Raw genomic sequence first — 17,456 nt, 5'->3', positions numbered from 1 at the left:
CTGCTGACAGCTCAGCCTCCCCAGGCCTCCACTTAACTCACTTTCGGTTTGCGCCCCTTGGGCTTGGGTGGGAAACAGGCAGCCTGGGAGAACTGCACCGTGGAGGAGGAGGGCGGGATGAGAGCTGCGCCAGTGTTCTGTTAAAACAAAAGATGCCATGGGCTGAAGAGAAACATTAATGGAGCCAAGGAAGAGGGGAAAAGCAGGGGGCAGACAAGAGGGAGACAGGCAAGCAGGGGGAGGGGGGGTGTCCAGGACGGGCAGAGGGAAGGTTAGGCTCCAGGGAGTGACGGCGCGCTGGCTGTCTCTCTCCACCTCCTTCTCTCCCTTCTCTCTCCCCATCCCCACAGGGGGAGTTAGGGAGGGAAGGAATATGAGAGATGAGGACAAAAGAGAAAGGGCCTCATATTTGTCAAGGGCCTGCTGTGTGCCTTCCCATCTCAGGGTACACACTCAAATACCAAAGTGGTGCCGACAGCTCCCAGCGGCCTGGGGCCCTGCAGAATGTGGGCCCAGCATACCCCAATCTTTCCAGTTTTCACAAAAAGCCAGAAATCCAGATTACCATGTGCTATCGCCTGACCTTTTTTTTTTCCTAAACTGCGGTGAAATGCACATAAAATTGACCATTTTAACTATTTTTAAGTGTACAGTTCAGTGACATTAAGTCGACTCCCATAGCTGGGTGAGCATCACCACCATCCAGCTCCAGAACGTTTTCACCTTGCAAAACCTGCTGAGGAACTTCGCTGGTGGTGCAGTGGTTAAGAATCCACCCGCCAATGCAGGGGACAGGGGTTCGAGCCCTGGTCCAGGAAGATTCCACATGCCGCGGAGCAACCAAGCCCATGCGCCACAACTACTGAGCCTGCGCTCTAGAGCCCACGTTCCACAACTACGGAAGCCCGTGTGCCTAGAGCCCATGCTCTAGAGCCCCGCTCAATGCAATTAGGGAAGGCCCACGTGCAGCAACAAAGACCCAACGCGGCCATAAATAAGTAAATAAATTGATTAATTAAATAAAACAAAACAAAACAAAAAGCTTCTGCTGACCTTTTAGTTGCTGGTAACACATTCAAAAATTTTAAAGCACAGAGAGGGTCAAATAGACCCAAGTGTGGCCCATTCAGGCTGTTCTGTGACCTCTGATGTGCATCGCCTCATTGAACTCACACAAGGACCTATGGGGTGGCAGAGACCCTGCTCCTTCCACAGGTGAGGAAACTGAGGCTGGGAGAGGCGAAGTCACTTGTCTAAGATCCCCCAGCCCATGAGAATGGCAGAGCTGGAGAGTTGAGCCGGATTCAGTTTGATTCCCAAGCCTCGGGTCTTTCTAGGACCACACGGCCTCCTAACCAGGGTGGGAATGACAGAGATGAGTGGCCTAGGGGCCCGGGAGACTGAAGCAGGTGTCCCAGACAGAGACAGCGACCACAAGAAGGACAGGACGGGGGAGCCAGAGGTGTGTCCCCAGAGCCACCTGGAAAGGAGACTGGCTGGCACATCGGGGCCCACGCAGCAGGGCCTGGGCACAGTGGACCGGGCCCTGCACCCAGCCCCTGGGGGCGGGTGCCGGGTGGACAGTCTGACCTGAAAGCTGATGTAGGACAGCTGCACGGCGCCTGTGACGCAGATGGTGTTGACGCGGTGGAAGGGCACGCGGTGTGCGTACTGCGTGAAGAGGTTCCTGTTCACCATCACCTGCCGAGATGAGTGCATGTTCCAGGAGGGGGTCCCTGGCTGGGTGGGAGCTCACCCAAGCTTTGGGGACCCCTGCTTCTAGAAGTTTAGACCTGTGTCTAGTTTTCACATCCATCCCCTGTAGGTCGGGGGCATCAGCCTTCAGAGCTGCGCCAGTTACAGGAACATGCTTGTGATCCAAAGTGCATCCAAACACAATCCCCATGTGGCTCTGGTTATTGGCTTTTTAATTCTTGCGGTTGTTTGTTTATTGCAGTAGGTTTGTCTTTCTAATCTTAGGTCACCTGGGGTGTTACTGAAATATGCATACAAATGTTCCTGGGGAGCAGAGGAGAGGTGACATCAGGCTGCATGTTGAGGGGTTGAGAACATCCATGTTCACACAGAGAGGCATAGACACAGATGTACTCACCCATTCTCCTGTCTCCCCAAGCCCAGAGACACTGCGCTGCTTGCAAAAGCAGTTTGCAATGCCCTGCAAAACTAAGCCATTAACAACACCTGGATAAAGGCTGCAACAATGTAACAAAAACAAATGTTACCAGGGACCTGGAGTGAAAGAAGGGCAGAGGAACGGAAATAATTTGGACTTTAAAGACCCAGGAGGCCAAAAAGCACCATGGTGACTTATCTAGTGCTTATTTCCGTAGTAAAAGAAGCAACAGGTGCACACGTAGATGCAGGTGAAGGTGCGTAAGGAGACTGCATCCTTACAAGGAAATGGCCCTCTTCTCGGCACACAGGTGTTGCTCGCGTGACTATTTAAATGCCATTCACTGCGCCTGATCAGGCTGGGGGACAGGCAGCCGAAGGGACAGGGACAAGAGGAGAGTTTCTGCTCACCTTGAACTCCGAGCTCTGTACCAGGAAGCAGAGCTCAAAGGGACAGCCCCTCTGGAAGGGCATTTGCATCTTCCTTTCCTCAGGCCCCCAGCTTCCTTTCTGCTTCGTGTTGCAGACCACATACCCGCCTTCTCCAAACCGAGGGTTGAAGTGGAAGGCAATGTCATTGTCATTGTGGCCGGTCTGAAAGTTCACAGCAAACCTAGGCCAAGGGAAATCAGACAGTGCTCTCGGTATCCTGGTTTACTGCCAAGGGTGGGAACAGGAGGGTCTCACGCCTTTGACTGACATCCATCTGGGATCCTGCCTACAACCCGCGTGGCTGGTTTGTACCCATCCTTAGTTGTTGCCATCTTTATTGCTCACCTGATTCGCACTTAGTATGTTTTCGTGCAGTTACCACATTTTGCCCTTACAGCGTGATTTTCTAAAAACAAGTAGAAAATGGGTAAAGAAATTTGTATCCAAGATGGAAGTCGAGTAATGTGCCTAGGAGTGAGAACCTTTTGCACCAAGTGGTCGCTCATCGGAGGCCAGCCCACGTCTGCTCAGTTGAGACAGAAGAGGACAAATGGAAAAAACACGTGACATTGATGGGACGCCTACAGAGATGGTGTCTAAAGGGGAGGCATAGAATAAACACTAGCTCTCCGGGCGTGGGGACCCCAGTGTGCGCGTCTGTCCCCCTGTAGAGGTTAGCGTGTGTCCACGTGACCTGAGTGAGGTCAGCAGGCCCGGTCCCAGACCCCAGCTCTTCACTGTTTGTCATTTGCAATGACCCCGCACTTCGCTACCCTCAAGCTGCCGCACCCTGGAAAGGGGGTGACTGCGTTCCTTCGAGGATGATTAACAAGGCGGCCAGGGGAAGCCCCCAAGCAAGCAACTCTGTTCCCATCTCTCCTCGGAGGAAGCCCCTCACCATCCCAGCTTCCTTTGGGTACAGCCTTGACTCTAAGGTGAGGACTGAAACAAAAGAATCTTCCGAGGGACCTGGCTCACAAAGTGGGCGCAATAAATGTTTGTTCTGCCTCTTGCCAGACGGAGCTCGCTCGTGTCCCCAAACCAAGTTCCAGTCTGAGGTTCTGAGGGTCTCCAGCGAGGAGTCTGTCTCTAACCGCCTTCCCTGAACTCAGCACCAGTGTGGTTTGCAGCCTGCCTCTCGGGGTCACTTTGGTCTCCCCAACAAACACACAGCAGTCAGAGAGCACACCTCGCTCCCATGTCATGCCCCACAGAGCCAGGCACTGCCCTGCACCCAAGGGTGGCCCTCGATGGACAGAGCCCCTACCTGCATAGCCCCTCCACTTTTTTTTTTTTGGCCGCACAGCTTGCAGCATCTTAGTTCCCCAACCAGGGATCAAGCCTGTGCCCCCTGCAGTGGAAGTGTGGAGTTCTGACCACTGGACCGCCAGGGAAGTCCCCAGAGCCCGTTACTGGAATCTGTCCTCAACACCGGAGCACTCTGTGAACCCTCAGCCAGCGGGGCCTGCGGGAAACTGGCCAGGCCCTGAGCCCAACCGCCCTCCCTCTGGGAATACCAAAGGGAAAGGAAGCTCCAAGTGACTCTGGAATGAGAAAATCTAAGTCCCTATTCCTCTTAAAGTGGAGAATAGTGTTTCTGAAATATCTCTGGGTGTAGTTTTCTCTTTGCGGTCGTCCAGCTTCATTCCTGTGTTCCTTTGAGAATTCCTGCCCCAGGGAAGGGAGAGAGCAAAAGCTCCCATCGGAAGGGGGACCCTTGGAGGTAGGGAGAGATTCTATTAGACAGGGTGGGAGTAGAAAGCCCTCCTGCGCTGGGAGAAAGGGTAGGCAGAGGAAGGGGGAGAGAGAAAGCAATGGAAGTTCAGAGTCGAGGTCTGGGACTCCCATGCTGGCAGAGTTTTTGGGGGATCTGGGTGCCTCACTTCCCTCCGAGTCCCCTGGGGGCACTCAGGGCTCTCAAAGTCCCATGGTCAGTGTGGCCGTGTCCACCTGGAGGGAAAGCAATGGCAGAGGAAGTCATCTAGAATCTAGATGCAGGGGTAGGGCTGGGCCTGGGAGGGGCCTGAAGGGATCCAGGAGGTCCCCAGGCCCCATGCAAAGTGATGAGAGGAAACGTAGGGGCAGAAGCCAGCTGGGATTGGGCCAGAGAGGCTTCTGAGAGAGGGCCACGCGTCCAGAGGGGCCTCCGTGGGCGCTGTGGACCTCAGGGTGCAGCCCACGTGGACCCCACCGAAACTGGCCATGGGCCCCAGGCCTCCGAGCCACCCGGACCTCCGCAGAGGTCAGCCAGGGCTGCGTGAGCATCCGAGGACCCTCCTGCCTCTGAGAATACGTGCAAGCTCTTCTCTTGGGAAGCCCCCTTGGGAGCTAGGAGGAGTGCTGGAAAGAGCGCTAAGATGTTTGTTTTTTGAATTGACTTAGCATTTTCCAGAAAAGAGCTTGAAACTGAAAGAGACCAAATTACAACTTTGATGGCAAGTTTAACTATTTCCACGTCAGACCAAGTGAGGGTTCCGAGGTAGATGAGGGCAGCTATAGGAAATGAAGGAAGGTGATGTTTTTGCAACTCTGGGTCATCGCATACAATGCTCAGTCCTAGAACTTCTGCCTCTGGGCTGGCCTGCTTCCCTCCTTAGACTGGGAGCTCTCATTGGCCCCTCCCCCGTCTTTGGGGAGTCTGGTTAACGGTGCCCTGGGCGCTACTGGCAGATGGCAGGAGTGCCGTGCATTGTTGGCAGGGGCCGGGCCCTTCTCGTCCCCTGAGCCAGGTGCGGGCAGCTCGAAGGATGCTGGGTGGACCAACCTGAGCTGAGAGCGCCCTGGTTCGCCCAGGGGCAAGGCTGCGAGAAACAACAATTCCAGGTACCTGTCTCCGTTGGAATATATAACGGTCCCATTGATGGTGATCTGAAGTCCGTCCTGGAGACCCCCTTGGATTATCCCAGTGAAGGGGATGACCTGAGGGAGGAGACAGTGGTCAGCGGGCCGGCCTGCTTCTCTCCATCCCCTTCAGCACTTGCTGGGGGCTGGCCTGGGTGTCGGGCCCTGGGCTAGGGGCCAGGTGCAGCTGTGAGCAGGACAGATTGAGGCTCTGCCCCACGGACCTTCCAGGCCTGCAGCGAGGAAGTTACACAGACGTTCTGAGGTTGTGAGAAGGAGATCTCTCAGGCTCTGAGAGGATGTGACAGGGACCGTGTGACAGCTGCTAAGAGGAGGAATTGGCATGTGCACAGCCCTTAGATGGGAAGGAACCAGGGGAGTGAGGAGGGGGCTGCTGGACCCCAGGCCAGGTTCCTAGCAAAGTCCCCTGGCTGGGGACTCAGGGGGGCCCAAGGGACCAAAGAGACCCACCAACCTGTTCTCGAGGATAAACCTTCTGCTCACCTGAGCAGGCCAAGAAGAAGGCATCCTCCCCTCTCCTGCCCACCCCACCTCGAGAACAGTGGTGACCATGACCTTTGCCCTCCACCGCCTCAGAAAGTGCCTCTTCCCGGGTGCTCTCTGCAACCACGGGGCAGCCCCCTCTTCTATTCCTGCTCCTGAGCTCGCACTCCTTCCCCCAGGCCCTTGGCATCCTCCAAAATCCTAATGTGACATCTCCACCCCTCCTGGGCCCCATGACTTTGTCACATTCTCTTTCCTGAGCCTCTATAAAGGATCCATGGTTACGGTGAGGGATGCCTCATTTTAGAGCCAGACATACTCCAGATTTAAATCCTAATTTAGCTCCTTGTTACCTTAGCGGCCTTGGGAAGTTTATTTAACTTCTCTTTGCCTCAATTTCCTCATCTGTGAAATAGAGATAAGTCCCACCTTCTGAGTGAAATTGATGATTGAGTGACAAAAAGTCTGTGGAAGAGACTGGTACATAGTAGGTTATCTCTCTCCTGCCCCTCTGCTTCCTTCCACCTTGGTGTCTCTAATCAAAATTCCTAAATTGCTTATGTCTCAACTTTCAAAGCTTCCTTCCTGAATGCCTTTTATCTAATGTGTTTCTACAAACTGCCTTAAACACAGTTCTATCTCCTAGTCAATTTTCACATTTTTCAAGTCATTCAAGTCTTTTCTACCTTCTCCTTTAAGTCAATTCCTTACAAAAATTAAATGTGTGGGAAGAGATATGGGGACATATGTATAACTGATTCACTTTGTTATAAAGCAGAAACTAACACACCACTGTAAGGTAATTATACTCCAATAAAGATGTTAAAAAAAAAATTAAATGTGTACAGGAGCCAGGCAGGTGATGTGTATAGGTGAGCTGGCCAGGTAGAGTACAATAGGGAGCGGTAGGGACTGAGGCAAAGTAGACATCATCTTCCTTATCTAAAGAGGCAGTGTTCACTCAGCTGTAACCAGTGATTACCATCCAGGTCCAGTGTTGGCAGAGCTTCCAAGTCTTTAGGAGAAGACCAACATCTGGAATTTTTTTTCTGTAAAACTTTCTAATTTCTGGGGGGAAAATCCTTTAAAAAGGATTATAGAAGTGTTCCTTTGTTATAGAGACATATAATGAAATATTTGCAATGAAATGATATATCTAGATTTGCTTCAAAATAATCCAGGAGTGGAAAGGGAAGCAGGGTTGGGTAGAGATGAAGCAAGATAGGTCATGAGTTGAAACTGAATGACGGGTATGTGTTGTTTATGATACTATTCTCTCTAACTTTGCTTGAGCAACGAGTTAAAATAAACATTCTGCAGGCAAACAAAAAACACCCATCAGCCCAGTTCAGTCCTAGCCTATGTCCTTGAGTTGTGCAACCACTCAGAATCCAGAGAAACCCCTCCTAACTCATGTGCACAGCTCGCCCCGGGAGATAACCTGTAACACCAGGATCCCATTCAGACAGACTCTGCTCTCCATGGGCCTTTGGGAAAGGTGTCTTTTGTGGCAACTCAGGTTAGGTCTGAACTCTGCCATTAAATACTTCAGTGACCTTAAGCAAATCATGGCTTCTGTACATCTCTGAGTTCTTTCTGTTGTCTCTGTCCATGCCAGTGAGTTTGAAGAACTAGAATCAGCCTGACGCAGTTATAGACCAGCATGCCGCACTTCCTGGAAAAAGAACCCCCTCATTTGTTTGTTGAAGCCTGAAGTTCTCTCAAGAGCCTTTCACACCGTCATGACAGGGCTTAAAATGCATACTCCTGGCAAGTATGGGCCCTTCCCTTAAGCAGGGCTTAAAATGCATACTCCTGGCAAGTATGGGCCCTTCCCTTAAGCAGGTTCACACTAAGGTGTAGAAAACTGAAAGCAGAGTGTGTTGGGCTGGGGTCATCAGGGCACAGGAGGAGGCAGAATGGAAGAAGCCGTGTGTGGACAATGGGGGCGGGCAGTACAGGTTAATCTTAAGGAAGGGTTTCCCCCAAGAAAAGCTTTGTGAGATTTTGTTGTCTTAAATGGTGCCCTCAAATTCTGAAACACAAGATTATTTCAAATTGAGTATAATCCTAAAGATTATACTCCTAAAGATTATTCACTGCCACATTATAATTGCAAAACATTGGAAAGAGTCCAAAAGTCCGCCAAGAAGAAAATGGTGAAATTAATTACGGTATTTCCATACAATGGATTCTATGGAGGCTTAACACGAAGAGAAGAGGCAGAAGAGGGGACTTTGAGAACTGATACGGAATGATGCCACGTGTGTTATTTAAAAAATAGGCTGGGGAGGCTATATACATATATTTACTTACCATGAATAAAACATTTCTGGAAGGATTCAAAGAAACTGCTAACATCGGTTGACTCCAATGAGGGTATGGTAGACTGAATGATTACCACCCTCCCCTCTGTCCCACCAAAAATGTCTACATTCTAATCCCTGGAAGTTGTGAATATGTTGCTTTACATGGCAAAAGGGATTTTGCATATGGAGGTTATCCTGGATTAGCCAGGTGGGCCCAGTGTAGTCACAGGGACCTCAAAGAGGGAGGCAGAAGAGGAGAATTGGTAGTAGGAGATGTGACAACAGAAGCAAGAAGCAAGCGGCTGGCTTTAAAGGAGGAGGAAGGGGCCACAAGCCAACGCAAGCAGGCAGCCTCTGGAAGCTGGAAAAGGCAAGGAAACATTCCCGGACTTCCCTGGTGGTGCAGTGGTTAAGAATCCGCCTGCCGATGCAGGGGACCCGGGTTCGGGCCCTGGTCTGGGAAGATCCCACATGCTGAGGAGCAACGAAGCCCGTGCGCCGCAACTACTGAGCCCACATGCCACAACTACTAAAGCCTGCGTGCTCTAGGGCCTGTGCTCCACAACAAGAGAAGCCACCGCAGTGAGAAGCCCGTGCACCGAGAAGCCTATGCACCGCAACGAAAAGTAGCCCCCGGCTCACAGCAACTAGAGAAAGCCCACGCGCAGCAACAAAGACCCAATGCAGCCAAAAAAATTAAAAATTAAAAATAAATTAAAAATAAAATGGAACAACCACTAAAAAAAAAAAAAGATGAAAACATTTGAGAGTCAACAGTTGCAGAAAAAAAGGAAACATTCTCCCCTGAAGCCTCCAAAAGGAAATAGCCTTGCTGACACTTGGATTTTAGACTTCTGACCTCCAGAACTGTAAGAGAATAAATTTGTATTGTTTTAAGCCTGGCTGGCCAAGGACCCCTCCGTGTATTTATGTGTGTGTGTGTGTGTGTGTGTGTGTGTGTGTGTGACCTTAGCAGGAAACAGCAGCACCTGCTTTTGCTTTGTATGACTTAGGAGGATGGATGTTTATGCTGTATTTATGGTCCCACAGCTTGGGCTCGCCTTCCAGCTTCCTGTGCTGGCCGCTCTGATGTTGAGCAAATCACGTGACCTGCCTGCACCCCAATTCCCTCCCCGGAACAGTGAGACAATAGCATTGCCAGCCTGGCAGTGTGCTTAAGAGGATTAGGTGAAAGGCTAAGTGGGAAGCCCTTGGCTGGAAGGCCTTGACAATAGCAGCTGTCTGCATAAGGATGACTTAATCTTTCTGCTGGGTCAGAACTTGCTCTCAGCTCTGGGCTGTGCCTGGAGGCTGAGGATTTTTTCCTCCTCTTCCTATCCAGTCCGGAAAGCAGAGTCAGGCCCTACAGGCCAGAGGGTGGGCAGCCCCCTTCTGGACGCCCAGTGTCACAGAGGCCACCCAACCACAGCTGGCACAGGGGGCTCACCCAGAGGGGGCAGCTTTTAGCCAAAGGGACTGCCGCCCTTCTGGTGGCCAACCTTCCCCGTCTGTGTTATCTTGTTAACCTCACAACAACCCTGGTCATTACGAGTGCCACATTTACAGATGAGAAAACAGGCACAGGAAGGTTGCATAACTTGCCCAAAGCCACACAGCTGGGCAGAGACAGAGCTGGGTTTGAACCCCAGCACCCATGCTTTTAACCACCACACGGTCTGCTTCTCACGATGAAGCCCAGAACATCCTCGCTCCTGGCTCACCGAGAGTTCGCCTGGACCAAACAGCGAGTCCTGTCCTGACTGTGACACCAGCTGCCCTCCTGGCCCTCTGGGGGCTGGGCCAGATGAGGCCGGCGGGGTGTGGGCGAGGAATGGGGGGGGCTCCAGAGGCAGGTCCTGGAGGCGTGGCCTCCTCAGCAGACAAGCCGGGCAGAGGACCTTCCCACTGCATTTTGGAGGAAGTGAGGTCCCAGGTACTCAGGTCAATGGGTGGCCTGGGAGAGGGTGGCTACGTAGGCTGGACGGTGCTCCGGGTGCCTGTGAGGCCTGCACCCAGCCTCTTTCTGGTCTGGACTTCCAAGGCCCTGTTTTGACTCTCTGCTGCCATAGAAGGAGTTTCCTTCTGATTTGAAATCTTTGGCTTTTGAATCTAAGGGTTAAAAAGTAAAAACACGTCACCAGAATAATAAAACGTCAGGGCCTGGAAGGGACTGCGGGTCGCCCATCTGATGGAGCAAGAGACCCAGGTGACACGTTCTGGCCCCGAGGCCACGGTGGAGGCACCCACCGGGCAGCCCAGTTTCCTCCAGCCCCACCCTGGGAGCCCTCACGAGATGGACGGAGGGGCACTTGGACACTGCCCAGAGCAAACAGGCCACGCCGGGGCCCCTGCAGAGGCGGTCTTGGCCTGTTTGCCGCCCAGCAGCTCCCCAGCACCTATTTTCACCCACCCACGCTCCCCACGAAGGGCTCGGTCAGCCCACCTGCCGGCCTTTTGGGAAGCAGAGGCCGGGAGAGGCTCCTGCTGCAGGGTCTGGCCCAGGACATAGTGACCACAGAATTCTCCTGGGCCTGGGCTGCCGCCTGCAGGCCCACGTCCTCCCGCAGTGCTCTCTCTGGGGCACCTCCTTCCTCGGGGGTTGCGGGGGGGAAATCAAGACACCTCCCTCCTCGGCCACTTACCATCTGGGGACATTTGACAAATGGCCGCCACCTCTCTGAGCCTCAGTTTTCCATGTATGACATGGGGATGATGAGGGTTTAAAAAGGCTGCCCGCTACAGGGGCTCCCCAGAGAAGGCAAAAAGGCACAGAAAGCAGCCCTTTGCGTCCCACAGTGCAGGGGCAGCCCCGCTCCCCGCCTAACTCCAGAGATGGTCCCTCTCAGACAGGCTTGACCTGCCCTGCTTTGTTCACTCACCCCTCAGGGAGCAGACACCTCCTTGGGAGGCCTTCCCTGCTGCCCCCAGACTCGTAACAATTCTAAACACTTCCAGAGCACCCACAGTGGGCCAGACACCATTCAAGCTCTCTTGACGTGCTGCCTCACTTAATCCTTACCTCAGCCCTGGGCAGTGACTTAAGGATTATCCCCATTATACAGATGCAGAAACGGAGGCTCAGAGAGGTAAAGTAACTTGCTTGAGGTCACCCAGCTAGTAAATGGCTGACCCCAGAGAGGACATCTTCAAAGTAAATGCCCTTCACTGCCATGCTGGGTTGTTAATCTCCCCAGAAGCCCTGTTTACTTCTCCCTTCATGCAAAAAACCCCATCACTTTTCTAGTTCTTACTTAGGCCCTTCTTTCCCCCACTGAGCACCTAGAGCAGGAGAGGCACCCGGAGAGAGCTCAGTAAGCGTTTGTCAGACGCACAAATCCCGGTGATGCTCACCCCCTCCAGCCCTGAACAGCACCAGGGAGACGGGCGCGGAGCAGAAGTTGTGTCAGGGTTGCCCCAGCTGGCATTTCTGCCCTTGTGGTGTTCTCTTTGGGATGCCACCCCCTTCCACCTGCAAGAGCTGCTCCCTCAGAGCCCCACCGCTGTTTCCCCCTGGCTGAGGCTACCCACAGCCCCGGAACTCACTGGGCTCAGGTAGGGAGGCTGGGCGCCGCCGAAGGCCATCTCTCCACCGTCACCGTGGACCCTGACAGGGCAGTCCTCTGCACTGGGGAGGACTTAACAAAGAAATAGAAACCAAAACAATTTGGCAGTTATTCAATGGGGAGGAGCCAGGAGAAAGAGGAAGTGCGTTTAGAGAAAGGGAGAAAGATAGTTTGCAGAGGGAGGAGGGTGGAGGATGATACATGGGAGAGGGAGGTGGGTGATCCTCACCCCGTGCCCCTTCCCTCCACTGTCCTCCTGCGCTCCACCCATGACCGAATAGTTCACAGAGGTTCGTGTAGGCTCAGAGATCCTGACCACATTCACACTGCAGTGAGCTACTAGACGACACTGCCCGTGAGCGTGTGGCTGTGTCATGAGTGTCCAGACAACAACAGTGCTGCCTGTGCACGGGTTGGTGGTGGAGCTGGGAAAGCCTGGTTATACCCATTTTCCAGACAGAGAAACTGAGGCTCAGAGAGTCTTAACGGTCATGCCCAAGGTCACACAGCTCACTAGTGGTATCCTGAGCCATATGAGGCTACTTAGGTTCTCAAAAAGGTATTCTTCCCCTTTAAAATTCTATTTCTCATATAAAAACATAATCACGTAGCGACTTCCCTGGTGGTCCAGTGGTTAGGACGCTGCTCTTCCACTGCAGGGGGCATGGGTTCGATCCCTGGCTGGGGAATCCTGCATGCGTATTCTTCCCCTTTAAAATTCTATTTCTCATATAAAAACATAATCACGTAGCGACTTCCCTGGTGGTCCAGTGGTTAGGACGCTGCTCTTCCACTGCAGGGGGCATGGGTTCGATCCCTGGCTGGGGAATGAAGATCCTGCATGCCGCCAGCACGCCAAAAAAAAAAAAAAAAATCAGGACTTCCCTGGTGGTCCAGTGGGTAAGATTCTGTGCTCCTAATGCAGGGGGCCTGGGTTCAATCCCTGGTCAGGGAACTAGATCCTGCATGCATGCCACAACTAAGAGTTCGCATGCTGCAACTAAAAGATCCTGTGTACCGCAACTAAGAAACGGTGCAGCAAATAAATAAATAAATAAATCTTTAAAAAAGAATCATAATCATGTAGAAAGAAATGTTTTGCAAATAGAAAACCTCGTAGTGGAGTTACCTTATCCTTATGTATAATGATGCCCTGGGAGCTTCTGATCCCTCCTCTCTATGAATTTCTCCCTTCTCTTCTCTCCCTTGATTCTAAGCTTTAGAATGGGGAGTGGAGAAGTCTTGGACATAACAGAACATTCCAAGTGACATGGAGGTGGGGGCAATATATTGAATAAACTGTCTTTAATTGGCTCCAGCACCTTATTAAAGGAAATGATTGACTGAAACAGAGACTCAGGATCAGCTGGGTCGGGGAGGGGGGCAGGGAGGAAAGACATAGTGACAATAGACTTACCTGAAGTCAAGCAGGTTCTCACCACGTGCTAGAGACAGGGCCCCGCGGTCAAGCCTGGATGATCAGCTAAGGGTCCTACAGGCACCGCGTGGGTAGCAGGTGCCCTGGGGCTGTGCACGTGTCTGCACCTCTCTCCCTTATTGTGCTTGCCTGAGTGCCCCAGAATTTGCAAAGACTGACTTCTTTGAGACGTTCCCATAGACTGAGGCCACATGCCTCCTCCGTCTACCCTCCATCCGCACTAGATGCCTGGAATTTGACCGGATTTAAGGGACAGATGGCACAGTTGGAGCAGAAAGGAGGAAGAGAAGGGGAAATTCTTTGCAATCCTCTTCGACACCAGGGACATGGGGACCGTTTCCTCATTAACTGGGATAGGGAGCAACTGGAACTCTCATTCATTGCAGGTGGGAGTGTAAAATACTACAGCGTTGGAAACAGTGGATCGTACATAGTAAAGTCGAACATCTATCCCTCCTGTGTCCCAGCTTTTCTGCTCCTAGATATTTATCCAAGAGATGTGAGAATATGTGCACGTGTGCACAACAGCTTTACTCATCATAACCCAGCACTGGAAAAAACACAAATGTTCACCAGCAGGAGAAAGGAAAAACGAATGGTGATATGCCTACAATGGACCAGACCTCAGTGATACAAAGGGACCACAGACACAGGCAAGGTCATCAGTGAGCCTCACATTTGAGCAGAGCCAGACACAAGTGAGCACAGGCTGGGAGGATTCTGATTACATAAAATCCAATGACAGGGGCTTCCCTGGTGGCGCAGTGGTTGAGAGTCCGCCTGCCGATGCAGGGGACACGGGTTCGTGCCCCGGTCTGGGAAGGTCCCACATGCCGTGGAGCGGCTGGGCCCGTGAGCCATGGCCGCTGAGCCTGCGCGTCCGGAGCCTGTGCTCCGCAACGGGAGAGGCCCCAACAGTGAGAGGCCCGCGTACCGCATAAAAAAAAAAAAAAAAGAATTGAAAGCAGGGACTTGAAGAGATATTTGTACACCCGTAGTCATGGTATTATTTACAATAGCCAAGAGATAGAAGCAACCCAAGTGTCCATCGACGCATGACTAGGTAAACAGTATGTGGTCTCTACATACAATGCAATATTATTGAGCCTTAAAGAGGAAGGGAATTCTGACACAGGTTACAACATGGATGTTGAGGAAGGAAGAAATTTTCCTCTACCCTTCTATGTTCTTCTGGCTGGTCTAAGAATTAAATTGCCATGAGACAGACTAACAGAGGCCACATCAGTGAGAGGCCCGCGGACTGCAAAAAAAAAAAAAAAAAAAAAAAAAAAAACCACCTTCAGCTAAAGACAGAAGAGGGTGTTGAGGGTAAATGTTTGGCAAATAAATGGTTGCTGGGCATAGAGCGGACTCTGATCTCTAGGCCCTGCCGGGTTTCCCTCACCTCACCTAGTCCGTGTTCTTCTGCAGATATCACTGGTCACGGCTCTTTTCCTGGAACAGGCCCTTTTTCTACAAACTTTGTGGCAGCTGAGGGGTGGTAACAAAAACTTTGCATCTTATGTTTCTTAAAAAAGAATCAGCCTAAATGAATCCTCATGCCAAAGTGACACATTTGGGGTGGCAAATATTGTTCCTCAGCGGCTCTCTAAACTTCAGTGGTTCCTCATCTGTGAGATGTAGCTGATAAGAGAACTTATTTTACATGGTTGTTGTGAGCATTGAATGAGCTAAGGCTTGTAAGGCACTTAGTCAATGCCTGGCACACAATGAGCGCTCCATAGACTCCATCTGTGTCCTCGCGTATCTGACCTGCATGTGGTGAGGCCCTGAGAGAATTCAGAGAGGAGGTGGCCCTTGTGCAGGGTTGTGAAGGGTCGGTGGTATCCCTTCCATGGGTGGCAGGGGTAAGGAATAGAAGAACTTGCAGCCCCATGGAATGCAGCGCACTCAACGTCACTGTTTGGTCACACTCCCTCCTTGGGGAAGCCATGTGAGCAAACATTTAGCACCAGACGTGCAAAGGACCAGTGTCGTATCAGCTGATTAACCAAACACACAGCTGCTTTTGCCTTCAGTGTTTGTGTGACTAGCCTGGGACCAGCCTTACTTCCCGATTTCCTTTAAACAAACTTATATGCATTTATTTAAAAAGCAAACTTTATCTTATGATCATAAATGAAAACCATTACCACTTCCATAAATAAAAACTACTGGTGGCTGAAATGGGTGACGGTGGTCATGTGAATTTGGTGCTATATTCGAAACGTAGCAGTTGACAAATACCGCGAACATCACAAAATCCAGGAAAATAATATTTTTATTAATTAATATCTTGGCACCATAATACTTTCTGACTTTTGGGCCGCATACTCTCATACTCTTTGCTTTTTCATGTGATGAAGATCTGACATGTTTTCTACAGAGAATGTAGAAAGATCATTCTGTCTTTCCAACGACTTTCTCTTCTCCACTTTGGGTCCCAGGCAACACGGGACAAATTCCTTTGTGACAGACCTCAGGCCCTGCCTCTTTGTACTGGACCCAGGTGAGTTGGCACAATGCGCAAGAGTGTTCCAGAAGCCACTTCTAAGCCGGGACAGCTGGGAAAAACTGGATTATTCATGGAATAATTTTATTTGCACCTTTGTAGACATTAGATTCTAGTGCTGTTAACTGTCTTCGAGGTTTTGTCATATACCTGTAAACTGGACTGGGTCCTGAATTCTTCTAGTTTCTTCAAACATCTGGCTATGACTCAACAAATTAACATTCCCAGTGGTCTTCCACCATCTGATTTAGAGTCACTAAGAGCAAAGACTGCCCTTAAATCTCCTAGGAAGGGACTGTACCAGGTCCTCCCAACCATGCTGACGGTAGTCAAGCCCCAGGGACCCGAACCTTGGATATACCTCTCACAACAGAAGAAGACCCACCTAACACCTGGTCCTGTACAAGGGCTGGAGACCTCCGAATCAGACTGATGAAAAAGAGAAGCCGCTGACATTCAGGAAGACAGCTTCTGCCCGAGATGATCGATCGAGACTCTTCATACTTTAACTAAACATGAAACCCTATCTCCTTGTTTTCCTCTGGCATTGACCTGGAAAGATAATGCCCTCATCTGTATCCCCCAAGCCACTGCTAAGGAAGGTAATCTTTCAATTGAGTTTATCACCAGTTTCCAATCTATCTATAACTATCTAGATCGGATTTGCCTTCACTAAGAGCTTGTCTGGGTGCAGTAAAGCCCATCTACTGACACCGGGTTGTGGTGAACGAAAGCATTTACTGCAGGGCACCAAGCAAGGAGACCAGGCAGCTGGTGCTTAAAAAACCCGAACTCCCCAATGGCTTTCAGGGAAAGGATTTTAAAGACAGGATAAGGGAGAGGGTTGCAGTGTGTGTGATCAGCTCACGGACATCTTCTGATTGGCTGGTGGCGAGGTAATCGGGAGTCAACATCATCAACCTTCTGGTTCCAACCAGTCTGGCGTCTACGTGCTTGTGGGCAGCATACAGTGAAGTTCTTCCACCTCGTGCAGGTTTCAATGTCTGCAAAACAGCTCAAAGGATATGGCTCAGAATATTCTCTATAGCCCTTGAGGAGGAATTAAAGGTCCTTGACTGTGTTTAATGGCTAAACTATTATTATTTTGTCTTGCTTGACTGTTGCCCTTTGTTTCTGCCTTTTCTCATTTCTCTGATTAAATTTATTCCTTGGAACTTGGGGAAGGCCTAGGAGGCTAAAGTTTTACTACAGACATGGGGTGGTTGCAGCTGTCCCCAGAAGCCCCCATAGGGTCCTTTTCAGTTACAAATGTCATGAGAATTAAACAAAAACGTCATGACCTCTGGATACCACACCAAGGGTCAACAAAGCTGTGGGGACTATAGATCGGTAGCCGAGAGTGATGATAATGTCTTAAATTCTGATTTCATCTCTTGGTTAGGCTGAGAGTTTGCTCAAAAGTGGTGAATAGTTAAAGAGAAAACTACACGCTCAAAATGGCATCACTTTTGCCAGAGCCCATGATACCAAACCTAGATGTAATACCTGACCTACCTGTAATTTTGACCTTCCCCAGGAATGTAGTCTTAATCAGCCAGTCTGGAATTTTCTGGTCAGTACCAGGAGGTAATCTGTCTCCTGGGCCCTCTCCATCCTGGGAGGAGGAAGCTGTCCGCATGAGGGACCCTTGCCCTGCTCCCAAAAGAAGGTGACTGGGCGTGAAACAGTCTTTTCTTAGCTTTTGTTAATAGCTCCCTTGCCCC

General features: G+C 50.9%; 1 protein-coding gene and 2 non-coding genes across 4 annotated transcripts in view; 2 read left to right on the top strand and 1 right to left on the bottom strand.

Moving 5' to 3' along the window:
- LGALS9 (galectin 9) overlaps positions 1 to 11,805 on the bottom strand; it is a 17,250-nt gene extending 5,445 nt beyond the window's left edge. Inside the window, exons 1-5 of one of the 2 annotated variants that reach the window (XM_007452396.1) lie at positions 11,763 to 11,805; positions 5,393 to 5,484; positions 2,545 to 2,746; positions 1,591 to 1,701; positions 42 to 137 (exon numbers count right to left, since the gene is read on the bottom strand). In XM_007452396.1, coding sequence (XP_007452458.1) covers positions 42 to 137; positions 1,591 to 1,701; positions 2,545 to 2,746; positions 5,393 to 5,484; positions 11,763 to 11,801 — 540 coding nt within the window. In that variant the 5' untranslated portion in view covers positions 11,802 to 11,805. The remainder of the gene's footprint in view (positions 1 to 41; positions 138 to 1,590; positions 1,702 to 2,544; positions 2,747 to 5,392; positions 5,485 to 11,762) is intronic. The other variant, XM_007452397.1, reaches the window with a different exon arrangement.
- Positions 11,806 to 12,398: 593 nt separating this feature from the next.
- Positions 12,399 to 12,471, top strand: TRNAG-UCC (transfer RNA glycine (anticodon UCC)). Its single transcript has one exon. It is a non-coding gene; the product is annotated as a tRNA-Gly (tRNA).
- Positions 12,472 to 12,538: 67 nt separating this feature from the next.
- On the top strand, positions 12,539 to 12,611 carry TRNAG-UCC (transfer RNA glycine (anticodon UCC)). The gene has a single exon. It is a non-coding gene; the product is annotated as a tRNA-Gly (tRNA).
- Positions 12,612 to 17,456: the final 4,845 nt, after the last annotated feature.

Source organism: Lipotes vexillifer, unplaced genomic scaffold, assembly GCF_000442215.2.
Source record: "Lipotes vexillifer unplaced genomic scaffold, Lipotes_vexillifer_v1.1 scaffold216, whole genome shotgun sequence".
NCBI classification, from domain to species: domain Eukaryota; kingdom Metazoa; phylum Chordata; class Mammalia; order Artiodactyla; family Lipotidae; genus Lipotes; species Lipotes vexillifer.
This window is presented reverse-complemented; position numbering and strand designations above follow the sequence as displayed.